The 19,573-nt window shown below is 47.5% G+C and overlaps 8 protein-coding genes across 8 annotated transcripts; 2 read left to right on the top strand and 6 right to left on the bottom strand.

Moving 5' to 3' along the window:
• Nucleotides 1-660: 660 nt before the first annotated feature.
• Nucleotides 661-1,499, top strand: NFIA_071800 (protein-L-isoaspartate O-methyltransferase; the record flags this gene model as incomplete). The annotated part of the gene is made up of 2 exons (XM_001263905.1): nucleotides 661-762; nucleotides 870-1,499. 2 exons carry the CDS (start codon nucleotides 661-663, stop codon nucleotides 1,497-1,499), a joined length of 732 nt encoding a protein of 243 aa, XP_001263906.1.
• A 331-nt stretch (nucleotides 1,500-1,830) lies between these two features.
• On the bottom strand, nucleotides 1,831-3,463 carry NFIA_071790 (DnaJ and TPR domain protein; the record flags this gene model as incomplete). Its single annotated transcript, XM_001263904.1, has 2 exons — nucleotides 1,831-2,421; nucleotides 2,486-3,463. The coding sequence occupies 2 exons, from the start codon at nucleotides 3,461-3,463 to the stop codon at nucleotides 1,831-1,833; spliced, it is 1,569 nt and encodes a 522-aa protein (XP_001263905.1).
• Nucleotides 3,464-4,728: 1,265 nt separating this feature from the next.
• NFIA_071780 (putative mitochondrial translation release factor (RF-1)) lies at nucleotides 4,729-5,499 on the top strand (the record flags this gene model as incomplete). Its single annotated transcript, XM_001263903.1, has 1 exon — nucleotides 4,729-5,499. The coding sequence occupies one exon, from the start codon at nucleotides 4,729-4,731 to the stop codon at nucleotides 5,497-5,499; it is 771 nt and encodes a 256-aa protein (XP_001263904.1).
• A 185-nt stretch (nucleotides 5,500-5,684) lies between these two features.
• On the bottom strand, nucleotides 5,685-7,077 carry NFIA_071770 (putative mitochondrial tricarboxylate transporter (Ctp); the record flags this gene model as incomplete). The annotated part of the gene is made up of 9 exons (XM_001263902.1): nucleotides 5,685-5,742; nucleotides 5,801-5,950; nucleotides 6,008-6,043; nucleotides 6,127-6,384; nucleotides 6,447-6,594; nucleotides 6,671-6,802; nucleotides 6,853-6,873; nucleotides 6,936-6,990; nucleotides 7,045-7,077. The coding sequence occupies 9 exons, from the start codon at nucleotides 7,075-7,077 to the stop codon at nucleotides 5,685-5,687; spliced, it is 891 nt and encodes a 296-aa protein (XP_001263903.1).
• Nucleotides 7,078-8,529: 1,452 nt separating this feature from the next.
• Nucleotides 8,530-10,236, bottom strand: dhh1 (DExD/H-box ATP-dependent RNA helicase DHH1; the record flags this gene model as incomplete). The annotated part of the gene is made up of 4 exons (XM_001263901.1): nucleotides 8,530-9,339; nucleotides 9,396-9,992; nucleotides 10,052-10,124; nucleotides 10,193-10,236. The coding sequence occupies 4 exons, from the start codon at nucleotides 10,234-10,236 to the stop codon at nucleotides 8,530-8,532; spliced, it is 1,524 nt and encodes a 507-aa protein (XP_001263902.1).
• Nucleotides 10,237-11,313: 1,077 nt separating this feature from the next.
• Nucleotides 11,314-15,395, bottom strand: NFIA_071750 (DNA repair protein SMC6; the record flags this gene model as incomplete). The annotated part of the gene is made up of 13 exons (XM_001263900.1): nucleotides 11,314-11,448; nucleotides 11,505-11,553; nucleotides 11,608-11,747; nucleotides 11,803-11,961; nucleotides 12,016-12,118; nucleotides 12,169-12,825; nucleotides 12,886-13,151; nucleotides 13,241-13,334; nucleotides 13,390-13,946; nucleotides 14,001-14,221; nucleotides 14,256-14,800; nucleotides 14,856-15,256; nucleotides 15,309-15,395. 13 exons carry the CDS (start codon nucleotides 15,393-15,395, stop codon nucleotides 11,314-11,316), a joined length of 3,414 nt encoding a protein of 1,137 aa, XP_001263901.1.
• Nucleotides 15,396-16,015: 620 nt separating this feature from the next.
• On the bottom strand, nucleotides 16,016-17,394 carry NFIA_071740 (M20 family dipeptidase; the record flags this gene model as incomplete). The annotated part of the gene is made up of 2 exons (XM_001263899.1): nucleotides 16,016-16,202; nucleotides 16,277-17,394. 2 exons carry the CDS (start codon nucleotides 17,392-17,394, stop codon nucleotides 16,016-16,018), a joined length of 1,305 nt encoding a protein of 434 aa, XP_001263900.1.
• Nucleotides 17,395-18,331: 937 nt separating this feature from the next.
• NFIA_071730 (mitochondrial 54S ribosomal protein mL58) lies at nucleotides 18,332-18,961 on the bottom strand (the record flags this gene model as incomplete). The annotated part of the gene is made up of 1 exon (XM_001263898.1): nucleotides 18,332-18,961. One exon carries the CDS (start codon nucleotides 18,959-18,961, stop codon nucleotides 18,332-18,334), a length of 630 nt encoding a protein of 209 aa, XP_001263899.1.
• Between the last annotated feature and the right edge of the window lie 612 nt (nucleotides 18,962-19,573).

The raw sequence follows: 19,573 nt of genomic DNA, 5'->3' as shown, positions 1-19,573 counted from the left end.
TCCGTGTTGTTTTATAAATATATATATATATATGTACCTCTCTATATCTAGACATGGCGTGGGTCACACACCCAGATATTAGTTACGCTATGTACACTGTACATAGCATATGAATAGATACAATGTAGGCTAACAAGTGAAGCTACATCCTTCTACAAAGAGTACATAGAAGCATGTATCACTTAAATTGGGAAAGCAAATAGTCTGCAGGTATACGGAAAGTAAAGTCCAGAAACAACAACAATCAGCCTGTCAATCATGTAGATCAAGATCCTTCATACATACCTGCTCTTGATGTACCGATAGGCCAGAAAAGCCAGTAAGCCCATAGAGGCAATGGGCAATAAAAAGCATGTATCTACTTATCATCATTAATGACGCATTAGTGAGGTTGATGCACACCGGCAAGAGCCTTTCCACCCATGCAATGGTGCTCCAATGGCCTCCGCACATGAGGCACTCCGTAATATTGACATAATAATGGGAATCTCCCGCGGCAGGTGACCTCTCTGGAGTCGCGCATTCTACCCATCACTTTAACATCATACGTGGTTGTCTGAGTGGGATATTCTCTCAAATCTAACAGGCGACCTCTGAATGCTGAAAAGGCACATAAAGACAACCACACTGCTGAGAAAATTTACAAGGAAGCAGTCATCAATGGCTTGGTACTGTTCCGGCACCACAAATGCTGAGTTGATCGAGAACCTCTCCAAGGAAGGACTGATTAAAAATGATCGGGTGAAAAAAGCTATGATGGGCGTGAGCATCACTTTGCTTCTACCGCTGCCACCACCCAGCATCCTCCACTTCAGTAGCCCAAGAATAAAACCGTTCACTGCCTGATATTCTGACACTGAAATTCCAAGGTTGATCGCGCCCATTACGCGCCCTCGAGGCCATACTCCGACTCGCCGCAACCTATCGGACATGGAGCGACGATCTCGGCGCCACATATGCATGGCCATGCTTGCGAATACTTAGTTGAGTTCCTCAAGCCCGGATCCCGGGTATTGGATATCGGCTCAGGATCCGGTTATTTGACGCATGTTCTCGCCAATCTTGTTACAGATAGGTCTACCAATGATGCCAGTGGTCAGGTTATCGGAGTGGACCATATCCCGGAACTTGTTGACCTGGCCCGGGCGAACATGAGCAAGTCAGAGCAAGGTCGCACTCTCCTAAATTCCGGAAAAGTGAAATTCATCACCGCCGATGGTCGGCTTGGCTGGAGGGAAGGGGCCCCTTACGATGCAATCCATGTGGGCGCAGCGGCAGACAAGTTACACCCGGTTCTCATTGAGCAGTTACGTGCCCCAGGACGCTTGTTCATACCCGTTGATGTGGAAAATGACGATGGCACCCTAAGTAGCCTTGGACTCGGTGGTGGACAGTACATATGGGTTGTTGACAAGAAAGAGGATGGCTCTGTTCACAAGGAGAAAATTTTCCAGGTTAGCTATGTGCCATTGACGGATGCGCCGAAGCGATCAGCCTAACAACCCCCCTCACCCCTGCTGTGTTAATTCACTTAGCTAGTGATAATCTAAAACTCCCGTTATGAAAAGGAGAAAAAGAAAGATAATAAACGGGAGGGATAAGAGGTGGAGCGGACAGAATTCAGATTCACAAGGAGAATTCAATGCCGTATCACACTTCATATCTGACTGAGTACGTACACTTTGCAATTCCGAATTAAAAGGGAGGAGGGATTGATATCCTAATTGGCGGGACAATGGTAGCGTCCTTTTCGGGCAACGCGAAAGTGCAGAGATGTGTAATAAGGTAGACTGCACCATGAGCTGCAGGGTCAGTGGTATACGAAATATGCTAACGGAAAGGAAAGCCTCGGGGAAAGTTGAATCCTTGACCCGAGAATTTGAAGTGTGGCGCGCCTTGCTGGAAGAAGAATTGCTGGCTGCCGGCGGCACCAAAGGGGTTTCCCTGGAAGGGATTTCCCCTCTGCGACTCGGGGTCGTTGGGGTCGTCGCCATTGTCATACCGTGCTCTAAGTTCGGGGTCCGACAAAACTTCATATGCCTCGTTTATAGCGGCCATCTTTTTCTCAGCTTCCTCCTTTGAGACGCCCTGCGAGACGGCTTTGTCAGGGTGATGCTGCTTTGTCAACTGCCGATAAGCTCTTTTGATTGTGCGCTCATCTGAGTCACGACTGACGCCCAGAACTTTGTAATAGTCCTTATGCTTGGAGCGTTTCAATAACACATGTGCTTTCTGCATAAGCGTCTGGACTTCCTGAGATCCCGGGTGATGTTCTCTGGCTTCGTTGAGGGTGCGAATAGCGTCCTCGAAACGCTCCTCGTCGAGCGCCATCTGACCATTGAATAGAAGGGCAGCCAATGAATGTGGTTTCAGCCGGAGAATTTCGGTGCAGTAAGGAGCAGCCCGTTTGAGCATACCAACCTGTAAACAAGCATCTCCAGTCAGCTACGGCAAATAGAAAGCATGATCTTCTGGAACCACTGACCTCACGGTAGGCTTCGCACGTCCGTTCAACTAAGGATGAGTGCAAACTGCTCGGGGCTGCAGGATGGATGTGGCCAGACTCTCTCGCACTTTCGAAGTCGCCCTTGACCTCATCAAGCAAACCCTTCTCATCCCCTACACCTACAAGTAGGTTGATAGCGTTGTTGAATTTTCGTGAATCCATCGCTTTTTGTAGTTTCTCCAGCCTCTTCATTAGCTGCCTCTCTTTCTTGTAAAGCTGAGCACATGCTTTCGAATCTGGATCCGAATGCAAACATTTGCGAATTTGCGAGATACCCCGTTCAGTGTCGCCTAGGGCATAGAATGACATTGACGATATTTGCAAATGAGGCTCGATCAAGCCCGGAGACAATTGCAGGACATGAACAAGGTCGCTGATACCTTCTTCCACTTCACCCTTCTCGAAGCGACAATGTGCCCGAGTTTGCCGTAAACCAAGCGATGTGCTTGCCTTAAGGATCGCTGTATTTGCTCGACCTACACAATCGTCCCACGCACCCTGTTTCTCCGCGTCGAAGGCCTGGAAGGCGGCATCGCGTGCCTCTTGGGTTTCTCTATACTCCTCCGAAAGCTTCTTGCCAGCTCTTTCAAAGTCATGCAGCGCACCGTCCCAGTCAGCAGTTTTGGCCCTGAGGCGAGCTCGTTGGAGGAGTGCGCTTTCAAAGTCCGGTTTGAGCTGGAGGACACGGTCAAAATCGTCTAGTGCCTGCGCAGTTCGTCCAAGAGACAGATAAGCAGCACCTCGCTGGAAGATTGTGAGATAATTGCTTGGATCTCGCGAGACGGCCGCATCGAAGTAGAGCAGAGCATCGCGTGCAGAACCACTAGCAAGATGGGCTTTTGCCGAAGCGACCAGAGACGACAGAGGAGTATCAGGGGGTATCTCCGCAGACTGGAGGCCACAAGCAACTGAAAAACAGGCCAGGAAAACTGTGAAAGACTCCAAAGTAATGAGCATGTTGGCAGTTCAACCCATAAGATATCGTTGAGACCTATGGCATCACACGAGTCTTAGACAAACAGCGCATAATAGAATTCACTCAGCAGCACTTAACCTGCTTCAAAGTGCGAGCTGTGAATAAGCCAGGTAGATGGCTTGAACTATGGAAAATCTGAAGGACAGCAGCACAGCAACAGGACCTTGAAAGAGGTCGCTAGGCGAGTTACATAGTGAGGCATTCTTTATATACAATTCGACCAAGTTTCGTAGATATTCTATCATCTAGAATATGCTTAACCTCCAGTCTGGCCTTTACAGACCCGTTACAGAATACTGTATTGAAATTGTAATATATTCACGTGATGAAACCCGGTGGATGAATAAGTATATCAAGTTCTAAATACACATCCAGAAATCCGCAAATTTGAAGGCGGGAGCTCCCTACTTAGTCAGTGTATAAGGGTTGCAACTCAGAAGCAGTGTGATTGAAGAGGCACTTACTACCTGGTCTGCAAAAGCAGGTGTTCTAATCGAGCCAGTTTTTTCGGCCATAGTTCCATCACCTAGCCCGCGCTTCATAACGCGCGCAAAGCATTGAGATTGGGCTCTTTCTTTCATACCGCTCTTTCTCTCAGATTCAACTCACAATGATTGGCTTCTCATGGATATGCTCTCGATGTCTTGCACGATCTGCTTGGACCACATTGAGCCATAGGGCCATCTCACAACAGCGGAACTTGAACACGAGTAGGGATACTTTGACTGCTACGTAAAGCGAAGGGTCTTCTGCATACATATGGGCTAATCTTCCATCAGGTTCTCATCTCTCACCGGCGTTACTAACCCGGGCCCGCTCCTTGGCGGCTGAACATACCAGGCTTTCCGCCCAATTGACGGACTCATTTGACGCGAAGACTGCGAAGCGAGTGGGCGAACTTGCATCGATCGCGCAAGCGTTGCAGGAATGGGATCGCGCGCACGAGGCAAGTCAAAAATGAAAGATTTGCTTCTTCTCGTGCGAATTTTGACTAACATGATTATTCTAATCTCAGTCCCTATCGGAACTCAGATCCTTAATTGAAGATCCAGAGACCGACGACGAGCTAAGATCTCTTGCTCTTGAAGACTTAAAAAGTAGCGACCGTACTTTGCCAGCCATATCAAAGACCCTGAAAAACTCCCTTGTTCCCCGCCACCCCTTTGCAGGTCTTCCCTGCCTACTCGAAATTCGCCCCGGCGCAGGTGGAGACGAAGCTGGCCTTTTTGCTTTCGAGCTTTTGAGGATGTACACTGCATTTTGTACTCGACGTGGCCTACGGTCCAATGTGATCAAGCTCGATGTGCAAGACGGGCCTTCGGATGATCGCCTGAGCGAAGCAGTCGTAGAGATCGACGCAGACGGAGCGTATGATCTTTTGAGGACTGAGTCTGGGGTCCATAGGGTGCAGAGAGTGCCGGCCACGGAGACTAAGGGACGTACCCATACAAGTGCGGTCAGCGTGATGGTTCTTCCCAGCTTCCCAGAGGCAGGGGCCAGTATGGACAGTGCTTTGAATTTCGACGACCCAGACAGTGACTACTATGTTGATCCCCAGGAAGTTCGCACCGAGAAGATGCGCGCGAGCGGAGCCGGAGGTCAGCATGTAAACAAAACCGAGTCAGCCATCCGGTTGACTCATATACCCACTGGAATTGTCGTTTCAATGCAGGATTCCCGGTCTCAGCATGCGAACCGGAAAAAGGCATGGCAAGTGCTACGAGCAAAATTGGCCGAGGCTAGACAAGAAGCTCGTGAGCAGGAACTTGTTGAGTTAAGAAGAGGTGTTCTTGGAGGCGTCGCTCGGATGGGTCGTGGTGACAAGATCCGCACATACAATTATGGACAGAGTCGTTGCACTGACCACCGTAGCGGCATTACAGTGCACAATCTGGACAATGTTCTTGATGGCGGCGAAAGTCTTGAGACTATAATGGATAGTGTCAGAACTTGGCTGGCTGATCAGGAGATAGCAGCCATATCTGCAGAAAATTCGATAAATGCCGTCGGGGAGTAAAGTTGTCCTTCACATTAGTGCCGAAATTGATATTAGCCTGCACGATCATCCTCAACTAACTGTTAGGTATTGGCCATCGGTGCGGTGAAACAAAGTTCACTTCAGTCCGCCAACCTTGAACCCGTTGACTCCGCTTCGACATATATACAACTAAAGCATCTACTACTTCATATAGTGTTCCGGCGTCATATGTATTTTCTCTCAGGATCGATAGAGTCGAGAGCCTCCATTGTCTTCTCATACCTGGTTGTGATGAATTAGCACCCGAAAGTGTGGACGAGAATGACTTAATCCAACGAACATTGTGAACACTATTCCTCCACTCATGATCAATCTTGCTAGACGTGGTACAGCCCCTGACCAGAACGTAAGCAAGCCTTCGTCTTTGAAAATTCGCGCGGCGCAAACGAAGCTGTTTTTGTAATTTTTACTAGCTTCGAGCGATTGCATTCTGCTGAGGGGTAAGTACCAATCTATAGGCGCAAATTTCAAGTTCTTAAAGGCTCACCTGGTTTTGACAGTGTCAAGAGGCTGCGTCACATAGCTGCGTGGAAGGTAATATTAGCATATCGACTAGCGATGGACACAGCTCACAATGTCGTCCTCCGGCTACGAAGGCTTACGTACACTGTAATAAGGCCCGCTATCCCACCAAGAGCGAATGTACTGGCAGTTCCTAGCTTCTCGCCGGGTGCGACATAGCCCTGAGCCAACTGCTTCAACATTGTGTAGCTTGAGAATCTCGTCGCCGAGTTGGCCGCCTGTCTCGCTGTTGTAGGAACGAAGCCTTGAAAAAAGCCCCGAAGACCTCTCTCCTGAAAGATGATCTTACTGCCGTGCAAGAACCCACGCATACGAGGATTTGGAGATTTTCTATCGTCAATTCTGTTTCCCGTCTGTCAGTTGCACGGCGCACCCTGGTAACAGTTTGTGAGGTGACAACGAACAACTGTGTCTTGATGCTTTCGAATGGAGTCACTGCTAATAGGGACTCTGTGAATCCAGCCCCGAAGCCGGCAATCACGGTTCTTGGTCCGGATATATTGCCATTTTCATCCTGAAGTAGAGATTTGAAGGTGTCGAAGGCAACGAAGCCTTACGAATATTCTAGCGTGAGTCTCTATCAAAGAGTTTGGACAATGGTAGCGCAGCACCACCAGATGGAACTTACGGATGCCAGCCTTAAGAGAATTCCCTATGATCAAAGTCGTGCATCCGGCATACCATTGTTTCCCAAACGGTGGCCATGGGAGCTTTTTGGCATCGGGGAGCCTGCGATTGAGCTGCGATCGTGTCTTCGCGACTGCACAATTTGATTAGCCTGACATATCATAAAAGATAAGGTAGTCTGACACTCCGCTGGATAAGTAATCGCTGCTATGGAGTCAGCAGGGGTATTTTCAAGTAACAGGCGATTTCAATAACTGTGAACTTGCCAATCTCAACCGCTCCCGCGGAAGAGCCCGCTATGATAGACCGCAGGCTGCTGGGCTATAATGAAGTCAGTGACTGCGCGAAGCCGGGTATTATTTTGAAATTCCTGACCTTGGACTTGGGATCTTTTTCCGCAGTAGCCATTTTCAAATGCGAATTCCGGTTGACGCCCGTAAGCAATAATTTTTATTGCTGTAGTTAGGGACAGCCGGTATTAGGGATACGGGATGCAACATATGCACCAAACGCAAAATGGCCTCTCCAGCATCTATGGGTGACTTATGCTCCACAAGTTATTTATGAGAAACATATATGATGGGTAGGTCTCCTATCCAATATACATGAGAAGTGTTCGAGAGTTCTGACAGAGGGAAACATTTACATTTTACTAGATGCTACCAATGTTAAGGCTATCATATACCTAGAAGGGGTTGGTACCATCCAGAACTCCTCTGCCAGCGATTTTCTAAATTTTCTTCCCATTTTCCTTCCACCAAGTTCTCCTCCTCTTCCTTTTTTTTGTTCCTTTTTTCATTTTTGCATGTCGGGAGCGTCTGTATGTGCGTTTTTCTCCTTCACTCTTTGATCATCACATCCGCTCATCCGAGATGAACCAAGCCCTGTAACCATCTGAATCCTGCAGACCCAACCCTCCCTTGTTGTATTCCTTATCAGTATCTCATTTCTGCGTTGCTTTGAAGAATGTTGTCCTTCAAACAATGCGGCGAGGACGGAAGACAAATTAATGGCGCAACTCCACCTTGACGCAAGATTGATGGGAGTTTTGGTATGCCGAGACAGGGTGAGCAGACTCAGGAGCCATCATTGCCCATATGTCCTAGCTTTCATGCTTGCCGGATAAGCCCAGGACGCAGGTAACTTAGCGAGATTGAAGAATGAGAAGTTGGAATCCGAAAAGTAATCAGACAGAAACTCCTGAACCCCATCAGATGTACGTAGCAAGGTACGAGTCTGAGATCACAAAAGTGCAGCCTCGAAGCCAAGACGGACATGAAAGGACTGAAACACGACTGGCCCGTCAGAAGCTGTCAGAAGCTGAGGTATGCGCCGTAATTCTGGTTCACTTGACAAGTCGAAGCCAAAGATAAGCCGATAATGCACCAGTGCCTTGCAGAAAGACACCTGTGAACGCCGAAGAGTGACACCGATCGAAGAACACCCTGAAACGCCAACCCGTTGCTTTGAAACAATGGAAGGTATGTACAAGTTAAAAGAAAAGCACCCGAGAAATCCGGCATAACTGGCACCGGATCAAGCAAATAACGAGATCAAATGATGCAGTGAAGGTAGCGTAAAAAAAAAGCCACATACACTACAATGAAGTAGTGCAAACCGTACAGACAATTCGAAAAACCCGCTTCTCAAGGCAAAAGAGGAGAGAACGGCAAGATGTGCGCGCAGTAAATCAAAGGGAATAAATAGATCGCCAGAGCCAAGCAAATGAATCGGAAAAAGGACAGGAGGCCCCAAACTGCGGGAGGGTCTCTCATTGGTCGAGTGCAAGCAAAAGGGAGCGAACCGATCGTAGACATTCAGGTCATTATTCCAAGCAAGTGAGAGATAACAACAGCGAAATCATGACACCGGCGCTGTCGAAGTCTTGCCACTGTGTTGGCCCTGAGGGTGACCGAACTTGTTGGTTTCGGTCTGTGCGCTCCGGCGCTGACCCTGCCCCCGTCCACGGTATGAACCACGGCCTCGATTGAACTGGTATTGCCCATTATTTGGATGATTATGATGGCGGCGGTCTGCAGTGCTAGTATTTGCCGGAGTATTGGTTATTTGACGTGGCTGTGATGGATTGGAGATAGGACGAGGAATTGTCTCTGGAGAATCATAGACATATAGCTTCTTGTCAATATTCTGGGGAATGGGCTGTATTTCCGTTCCCAGTTCCTGCTCGATCTTGTACAAATTGAAGCGGTCATCCCAATTTATGAGATTGATGGCAAGACCCAAGTGTCCGAAACGACCAGATCGGCCGATCCGGTGAAGGTATGTTTCCGCATTCTTCGGAAAGTCGAAATTTATGACAACATTCACTGCTTGAATATCGATACCTCGAGTGAGCAAATCGGAGCAGACGAGGTTGCGACACACACCATTGCGGAAGTCGTGGAAAACCCGATTTCTGTGTTGCTGGAGCATTCGAGCGTGCGAGTAGAAGCAAGAGTAGCCCAACTCTGTAATCTTCTTCGCAAGAAGTTCAACTCGGTTGGTGGAGTTGCAGAAAATGATCGACTGGTTTATTTGAAGCTTTGAGAATAGGGTGTTCAGGCAGTGGACCTTCTGTTTTTCCTCCACAAAAGCGTAGTATTGGGTGATTCCTCGTAGAGTAAGTTCATCCATAAGATTAATCTCATAAGGATTGCGCATATGTTTATCCTTTATGAAGCTTATCAGTGGACAGCTCGAAACGAACAAAAATAGTCTCGCCTTACCTTGAATGATTTGACAATTAACGGAAAGGTGGCGCTGAAGAGCATCACCTGTCTATCCTTTGGATGAAATGACAGCAGCTGCTCAATGACGGGTGTAAATTCAGGGGACAGTAACTTGTCAGCTTCATCCATGACGAATGTAGGACACTCCGAAAGATCCGCAACGCCCTTGCTGGCCAAGTCCAATACTCTTCCCGGAGTCCCCACGAGAATGTGCACAGCGTCGTTCAGTCTTATGATATCATCCATCAAACCCGTCCCTCCGGTAGTGACCATGACGTTGATCCCCAGATGCTTTCCAAGAGTCTTGCAAACTTGGGATGTTTGGAGCGCAAGCTCTCTTGTTGGTACAAGGATGAGTGCTTGAGTCTTTGTGCTCTTAGGATTGATGCGTTCCAGAGTAGGGATAACGAAAGCTGCTGTCTTGCCGGTGCCGTTCTTTGCGCGAGCCAGAATATCGCGGCCTGTAAGAGCGACTGGTATTGTCTCTTCTTGGATTGGAGAAGGTTTCTCAAACCCAGCCTCAAATATGCCCATCATAAGCTCTCTTTTGATATAAAAGTCTTCGAATTCGAGGCCTTTAGTGGCGGTCACATCCTACAACTCGGTCAGACACGATGCACATGCAAGAGTGACACCATTATTAAGCCACAAACCTCAGTCTGCGGTCTTGCGTCTTTCGCAGGCATATTCAATTGTTCTCTCCACCTCATTTCCGAGTTTGCTTCCCTGTAGAGGGTGTATGAGTTGAGTTATCTCGAACTGAAAACAGCTGCCACTTGGTAACGTGAACATACCCTAAGCTTGTGTTGTTGAGCTGATTTGCAAGAGCGTCTGCCATGATGAGCCAGAAGTAGGAAAAAAAAAATGTCAAATTTCCCCAAGTCTAGAAAAAAAATGGTAGGCCAAGTTATTCCAGGAATAAGACAGTGTTGTCGCAACGGAGATTGGAAGAATGATTGATTGGAGAACCGGGATAGGAAGTCCTCGAAATTGTGGTTTCGAATCCTGAGCAGCTCCCAGATATTCAGAGGTAAGACTTGTATCAGAGCAAAAAAGTCTGCGTTCCTGTTCAATCAATACAAGGCGAGTACGGTTCCAGTTAGCGAGGTTATAAGCCTAATTTTGTTCAAATCTCCTCCAGAGAGACCACTCGTAAGCGAACCGATGATAGGAACGAGGCTTGGAAGCTCAAGGTCTTCCAGGATGGATGAGGATTATCGAGGGTACGGAAAGTTGAAGACAGGTGTACGGAGGTCGATTGGATAGTGGGAGATCGAGATTAGAAGCCCACAGACAATAGGACTTGAGTCAGTAGATTTTAGATGAATATAAGAAGAAGTCACTGCAGTAATGCAAGGTGTTGTATGTGGAGGAAAACTTCTTGAGTGAGTAGAGACGTACAGGTAAGTGAATAATAATGGAGATGGTGCGATGACCACTGACCAGTAGGTGATGAGTAGGGCCCTTGCCGCCTTCGAAGGGTCCACTACCTGACCTTACTGAGCAGTCAAGGTAACTAGCCCAGTACCTGCCTACTCACTGCTCAAGTCACTATCACGATCTGGAATTGACTGTTCGCTTTCGAAGAGCACAAAGGGCACAAAGGGGCCGTCTCTTATGCATTTTGCACATTGAGCTACAATAACCAGGGATGTTCGACCAACGTAATTTAATGCTACTGAGATTTCTTCGAGTTCACCTTGCTGGGCATTGCCCTTTATCTCGAATCGATTTCTATTTAGCAGGGTATATCTAAGTTGGCGCTCGGAAAGACGATGAAACCAGGAATCGAGACAGACCACTTATTCCTCCAAACAAACGAGAGAGAAATCTGTAACTCAGGCATCTGATCCTGTTCAAAATAGAAGCCTCGTCTGGCCACGTTCTGGCTCTGCCAACCTACACATATCATTAGTCACAACACAACACTATTTTTCCGTATGCTGGCGTACTCTTTCACTCGAACATCCGGTGCCAGGGTGATTTCGGCTCTAGAACCCGGTGTTATAAGTATGAATTGTCGCCCAATGGACCGCCGGGCAGCGAGCATCTGCCATGAACCGTTAAAGCAAGTTCAGTACAGGTTGCTTTGCAAAGAGAACTCACGAGCATATCAATCGCCATTTTCCTGTTGATATGATCCATATATACGTCACTGTCAAAATATCAATCAGTCAATGAGAAATATAACAGCACGGCGCTGACTTACAATTCATCCAGGCAACGGACTGGGGATCCCATGGCCTCCCAGAGCGCCAACAAGAGACAAACTTGCGAGAATGATTTCTCGCCACCGGACAGAGTCTTCGCACCACGGCCCGCACTATCCTTTGTTATGTCAGGCTCGACCTAGGCAACTCGTCAGATCCAGTGACCATGCTCGACGGTACTCAACATCACCTGCCTGTAAATCGAGGAGCTTGCCATTATGATCAGTCAATAGTCGACCGCGAAAACTTCTTTCGCTCAAGAGGTATGTAAATTGAGCTTTGGCACGAGACGAGATGTGCGACCTGAAGATGAGCCAACGAGCTTTACGATGCCTCAGAGTTGCTTTGAGAACCTGGACAAACGGTTAGCAAAGGGTCATTGTTCGCCTTGTATGTACTCATCCTACATCAGATAGCAGTCTAAATTCCTCAATTTGCTTCATCGCTCGTTGATAGGCCGCAGTAGCCCTTTCCACTTCAGCAGCAATTTCATCACGCGATCCCCCGAGTCTAGTACTCCGTCAATGGGACAGTCAAGAAAACCCTGGTCTTATACTGACTGTTGATTCGAGCGTTGAAGATCACCGTGGAGTCTCTCAAGCTTCTTGGACAGAGTGTTCGCAGTTTCCCCTTCATCAATCGCAACACGCGGTGAAACTAGACTGGCTTTCTCCTCATATTCGACGACACGTGCGGCAACACGATCTTTTTCTTGTTGAATCCTTGTTCTGTTGAGCTTGATGTCATTGACTCGCTCAATTGCTGTATTTTTAAGACCAATGATCTTCCGGCGCTTGTCTTGCACCAAGTGCTCCTCTCCCTGAGCAACCCGGAGCTCTTCCTGCAAGGTCGAGATTTCGGCATCTTTTGCAGAAAGCTCTTGCTTGGTCGCTTTCAGTTTCCTCATTATGGCATCCATAGCATCCACGCTGTCCTTCAAAGACCCTTCGTTTAGGTGTTTCTCTGCCTCGGCCTCTTGAAGAGTTGTTCGTAGCACATCCAGATGTCCATCCTCGACAGTCTCTCTTTCAAGCGCGTCAGCGAGCTCTTCCACTTGATCTTCTTGCCTCTGCAACAGAATTTGTAATTCTTTTGATCTTCGCTTATGTCTCTCAATAGCTTGCTTACAGCTCTCTAGGCGAGATCGAGCGGAGCGCAATTGCTGTTCCTGATTGCTTAGTTCGCGTCTAAGACCTGCTACTACATCACGCTGAATTCTGTGGACATTGAATATTAGCGCTCGTGGCAAGTCCCTATCTCGTTATTCAAATAATCACCTGATCTGTGATTCTAAATCGGATTTCATCCGTGGACTCCCATTGTAGGCTTGGACTGGTGCCTGGCTGGGATCTCCTGTTCGACTGTAGGAAAGATGAATTCCTCGGCGCCGATCTGTCCGATCAATACAGTAGCATCGCTTCACATTTTTCGGGCGCTGCCCATCAAAGAGCACAGACGAGGCATCTTCCAGCCTTTCAATCAGGAGCATCTGCTCTATGCCGTGATTTATAATCAACTGTCGCCGAACCAGGTCGTTGTCGATCTAAACCTCAGAGTTAGGCAACAGTCGCATTAATTTCAGAACTGGAATTCAGAAGCAAAAGAGATTAACGGTGAAACTCGCCAACTCACTTGAAGAACCCGCAGGGCTGTATCATAGTGAGGTTCCGGCTCATGTTCTGACGTATCAATATGGCCATCACTTCCTATGAATATAGGACACACGCTGAATATAATAGTTTAGTTAAACCCAACTGGCACGGAGCTCCGGAATCGCTTACCAGCCAACCCTCTGCATTATGTGTGAAAGAATGTTCATATCTCGCTTAGAGGTCACTATGAAGCTGTTCAATGTGGTGCCAAAGGCGTTCTCCAATATAGATGACCACTCTGGTTTCAACAAGCTCACGTAACTTCCAATGGGGCCCACAGGTTTCCTGGAGAAGGACCGTTCAATTGCTACCTCTTTAAGGAGTGCTGGCATCCTTTCATGAAAGCCTGTACGTCTGATTCCTTCCCTGTTGAGATTGCGTAAGTTGGACTCTGCCTGGTCGACCTCAGCCTTCATTTTGTCTATAGGAGCGGCAGCTAATTTGACCGCAATCTCGGCTTCTTCGGCTTCTTGGTATAGCTGGCGAGCACTCTGCTGGTGCTCTTCGCACTGTCTCCGAATCTCAGCGGCCTCGGTCTTTGCTTGTTGGACTTGTTCCTCTTTTCGAGAATAACTCCCGCCACTAAGATCCGCCAGGCGCCGATTTTCGTCAGCAATCTGATTCTGAGTTTCACGAATCCTTGTCTCTGTGGTTCTGAGGTATTCCTTGATTTGACGTTGTTCGGCCTGCGCAAGACGATCAGAAGGTGAGAAATGTCAGGCGTAAGATAGCGAGGATACCTGCAGGTCATGGCGTTCGCTTAATTGTTCTTCCAGTTTGGTTTTTATTTCGTTTCTTTCGCTCTTGGCTTGATCGAGCCTGGAAGTAGCTTGGTTGAGGAACTCCGCTGCAGCCGCACATTCACGCTCTGTGTCCTGTATATTGACGTCGAATACGCTCAATTGAGCCTCAGCCGTTGCTATCTCTCCATCTGTCCGCGCGAGCTCGCCCTCCAAGGAGTCTCTCAACTAGTTGTTTGTTAGACATAGGAATACTGGCCCTACAGGCTGTGTGACTTGCCTTTTCCTGTTCCTCAACCTGAGCCCAGGCCACTTGGTTTCGAATGTTCCTAATGCGACTTCTGAGTGATTCCTGCTGATCTGATTTCTCCAATCTGCGATCCGCTGTATCTTTTAGATCTCTTAAGATCCTGATGTCTTGCTCTCTGTTTCTCAACTTCTCTTCAATTTGATCGGCAGATTCTTCGATAAGCCTGTAGTCTTGGTCCAGTTGTTCCAGCTGAACGCCCTTCACAAAAAACCTATACTTATCGGCAGGACTAGACGTGCTGAGAAATTGGCGAGCCATGTCCTGTGAGAGGACGTTCATGGGGTTATCAAATTGGAGAGTGAAATAGTCAATGATTGAGTCGAGCTCCGCCTTCTTAGTGGAAATTATACGCCCATTCTCAGCTTTGATCTTGAATCCACTCGTGCCATTTTTGGAGAAGTGACGCTCTATTATGATTGACTTTCCGTAGTCATCAGGCATAAAGGCTCCATCACCCTGGTTCTTCAGTCGCACGATGATAGTTGCACTTCTTTAGCGGGAAACATGGTTAGAAACCTGCGTTTATATTGCAAGATGCGACTTACTCTTTCCCTTCTTTGATGAAGCTTTTCAAACTCTGACCACGGTTGGTCGCAGAAGCTTTACCACCCAAGCAGAGAGTTATGGCAGTGAGAACAGCGCTCTTTCCACTACCGTTCTTGCCCACGATAAAATTTATCAACGGGCCCAATTCGACTCGGAAATGATCGTGACACATGAAATTGTAACACTCGACGCGCTCGAGGATGCCGTACTCAGCAGGGATATTCTGTTCTTCATTGGCGAAAGAGTATTTCTCTTGGATTGCTTGTGTAGCACGCAGCTCCAATTCATCCTCGTCATCATCCAGAGCCTCAGTGATGGAACAAGAACTCCTTGTCCCAGCATCGCTTGATTCGTTGTCTTCTTCGGACCGTGATGTTTCAGACCTACGAATACGTTTGCGCTGTATAATCACGTCAACTTGCTGAATGCATAACATGTATTGATAGTCGTACCGAAGTGGACATTAGAGACGTGCCGCCGCCTTCATCATTGAAGCTTTCAGGGTCCTGGGACGCCTGTAAACGCTTCGCAGATGCCATCATCAAGGAGCAGATAAGTTTTTGGTCATGAAATTTCAATCATGCTCGTCTAGCGATACGTCACGTCTTCCTGCTGCAGAGTATTTGCGAAAACGGGACACGGCTGTGCGCTAAGAAATACCCAAGGTGAGACTCAATATGGAGCCCAGCACAATTATTAGCATCTATTGCTGAGTCGCGTCGTCGCGTGTCTTGTTAACTGCATTCTTAAGTCCGAAATTTATCTCCATCGGGTCAAGTGATGTGGGGCAAGCGGGAAGACTGCGTCTTACTACATAGAACGATGAAATCCTCCCACATTCACTGGCGGTCTTATTTACTGTTACGTAGAGTCTAGCTTCAAATAGGGGTTTGCAATGGACGACTTGTGAATGAGAGGAAGATTGACTCCCACAGTCTTGAATGTTCTGCTACGCTGAGCAAACTAAGACAACTGAGATGCGCCTGTATTGCTGGAGTGTTGAACAGGACCCAGAATTGTAATTCAGTCTTTGAAAGATCACATTGCGTCCGCAGTAGACCAAGATGGCAACCGTAGAAGAGGCAATATTACCCAGGAATAGATTGCATTACACCATAAACGAGTGTGATCCTCAGCGCGGAGTTGGATAACCACCATCCTAGACTTCGCCGGCGGGCTCCTCCGCAACGTAGTGCAGATAAGCACCAAGTAATTTGGTACCTTCGATGTAATTCTTCTTGTCCAGTTTCTCATTGACCGAGTGGGCAGCGTCGGTTGAGCTACCCATCGGTAGAAGTAATACATTCTTTCCTGTTGCTTGTTCAAAACTTAGAGTAACAGGAATGCTATGTCAATATTAGCCGATGTATCGCGATGTAAGTAGTCAACTCTGGAAAGTAAACTCGAATAGTGTACGTACCTGCCGCCTTCACGAGTCATATCAGGTTCTACACCGAAGACCTGCTTGACAGCCTTGCTTGCAGCGGTGAAGTTCCAGTGCTTAGGGCTAGCAACCCACCACTTTCCATCATGCTGAAGCCACACGTCCAGAGTATTTTTGCTATTCAGCTTGGCAAACTCCGCCTTAATGTAGTCGAACACAAGCTTGTTCACATCGTCACTTTCCATATTTGGAACGGTTCGAATGGAAAACTTCCCGATAACCTTCGCTGGTATAACAGTTTTGGCGCCAGGAGCGGAGAATGCGCCCTCGATGCCATGGATAGATAGGGATGGGTACCTCCATCTTGCCATGAGTGTTCTCTCTTTTGTTGCATGAATATTCGTCTTACTACCTAGCGACTCGTGGAGATTGTCCATCGTATAGCTGATCTTGCCGTACAATGAGTTTTCCTCTTCGGTCAGGGGTGCAACGAGGTCCATAATGCCAGGAATCAGAATGTTGCCCTTAGGGTCAACAAGTTTTGACAAGATGTTCACCATATCCGTCATCGGCTCATGGGTAGAACCACCAAAAACACCACTGTGTAGGTCTTGCGCGGGACCTGAGATGCTGACGGAGTAATAGTTACAACCCCGCAAACCGTATGTCAGGCAGGGCTTCTCAGTTCCGAGCCAGTAGTTGTCCGAGATGCAAACAGCGTCTGCGTCCTTGAAAAACTTCTTGCTTTCGGATTGAATGAATTCCTCCAAACCTTCTGAGCCATACTCCTCCATGCCCTCGAAGCAACAGAGAAGGTTGACAGGCAGCTCAACACCGGCTTTTTGGTGGGCTTCAATGACATTCAGCCAACCTAAAACAGGGCCTTTGTCATCTGTACTTCCACGGCCGAACATTCTCCCTTGATCGTCTACAGTCAATTCAAAAGGCTCAGTAGCCCAGCCATCGTCTTTGAGGGCAGGCTGCACATCATAGTGACCATAGACTAAGATCGTCCGCTTGTTTTTATCGTTACCATACCGAGCGATGACAACAGGGGGAAGGTCAAGATGCTCTTTGCCTGGTTGTTTACCCAAGGGTCTTTGCTCAACTTCGGCTCCAAGTGCCTCTAGTTCGGAGGCAAGGAAATGCGCCATCTTTTAAGATTGGACACGTCATCAGTCCGTCCCTAGAAATGGTTCTTGCACTGCTTACCCTGAAGACATCCTTCCTGTTCTCATCATGCGCAGAAATAGATGGAATCGCGACAGCCTTTCGCAACCCTTGGCTTTAGTTAGTATGTGTCAAGTGGGAATCAAACCAAAGGGCCATACGGTCGATAAAAGAGTTTGACAATTCATCAACCCTGCAACAATTCACATTTTGGACGTCAGTCAATGAGAAATATTCCACAAAAATTCCACGGAGTACAAACGTACTGCGTGAAAAATGGTTCTAGTTGCGGCGCCATTTTTCGGTCACTAATGTTTCCGTAAAAGGATCGGTGAGCGTATGTATGGTTCGTTTTTGGATAGATAAGTTGTGATCCCCAGCACTTTGTTTTGATAACAGATTGAGGATATCCTTTGTAGAGCTTATGAAGAGTTTGGTCTGTCAGGGACGTTGCAATGCGACGGAGGGGGAGGGGCATTTGGGCGGCTACAGTAGGAATCACCTATGGTTTGTCGGATGAATCATTATTGGATGATTATTGGAGAGCTGTTACCTAAACGTGGAGCCGAGAATCGAGATATCTTCGCTCACACACGACCTTTTTTCCCTCCTGCCGCGACTAGGCGAACCGCACCTCGAGTCGAACATACCTACAGAGCGGATTAACTCGGTTATTTCACTTTCTATTCCATTTGAAAAATAGCAAGACCAATTGAAAAGCTGAATCACTATAGCCGTATTATGAATAGATCCAAATATGGTAAATTGTGATACAGCACCATGCTACCTATGCTTATATGCTTATAATACAGCACAAACCCATCAGGATTGATGGAAAAGGCACAGTGAGGGGATCAAAGAAAGTAGGGACATAATAAATTAAGTCTTTGTATACAGCATAGATCTTGTACTATCCAATATTCATTCATCCTTGCCCCAGGATTCTTTCCGCAATTGACGGTCTTCTCTGGCCATCCGTCTTTTCAAACCCCATCTCGACTGGACAGCCTCCAAGACCTGTCTCTGAATTTCCTTCTTCTGAGGACTGGCTTCGCAGACCATACCGATGAACATCGGAGAGCAGTCAAATCGCTTGGCTAACTTCCACCTGCTCCAAGTCATAGGGTCGCTGAGTCTGAGTTTGCGGATTTCCTCTATATCAGACGGAGTCAGGTGATACTTTTTTTCCGTTGGCGAATTGAATACAGGAGGAAGATCTTCGGGATTCTGATCACTTTTCATTGACACGTCGGTGCGGTGGGTTCTCCGAGCATCATCAGGGGGAAGAAATTTTGTCGGTGTATGAAAGACAGACGGAGCGCTCGAAGGAGGATTGAAGATAATGTGATCCTGAGATTGATCCGAAGAGAAGCCAAAAGAGGCATCCGGCTTAACGCGAAGACGTTGTTTCGTACGTCTGTATGAAGACTGATTTCGGCGCAACACCAGAGCCACCGGCTCGCAGGAGGGTATTAGAAACGGCAATGTTATGAATGGCCTCTTCGAAACAACACTGAAAGTTGCCATTGTGTGGATTGGATGCTTGGACATGGTTCCCAATATCTAAGCGATACAGGCAAATGGCGATTGAATTTGACCCTGGTGCCGGAAACCTAGAATACAATCAATTATTAGCGGGAGACAATAATCGAATAAGGATGTGCTTGAATTGAACATCAATGGACATACTGCCTCTCAAGTCAACGATTAAATGATGTTTCCGTGCACCCAACCTAGACCAGTTACGAAAGGGCGGGATCTCAAACTTCGGTTTGAGATGGCATGCCAACATTTTTTGCGAATTATTGAAGGTCCCGTGACAGCGGAATAATTGGAGGTGGCCCTGGCTGGGTAATTATACGGTAAAACGAAGCCGGTGGGTACCTGTCTTGGTACGTTCAATAATACATGCCTACCTAGAGGTATTCATTCACCTACAGGCACCTTACGACAGTCCCAGGTACAAGAAGATGGAGTATCTAGAAGTTTAAAGATGTCCCCTCAAGTCCTGTCTCCGACCTATGGGTAATATATATCATATCTATATGAAGGGCCTCGACAGTCCATATTGTGTTTGTGCGTGAAAAGAGCTAGGGTATCTGTGTATCTAAGGTGCTTTAAACACCCCCGTAAGGTAGGTAGAGAAAAACACTGCCACTATAT

This window comes from Aspergillus fischeri, genomic scaffold (assembly GCF_000149645.3).
Source record: "Aspergillus fischeri NRRL 181 1099437636252 genomic scaffold, whole genome shotgun sequence".
In the NCBI taxonomy this organism is placed as follows: domain Eukaryota; kingdom Fungi; phylum Ascomycota; class Eurotiomycetes; order Eurotiales; family Aspergillaceae; genus Aspergillus; species Aspergillus fischeri.
This window is presented reverse-complemented; position numbering and strand designations above follow the sequence as displayed.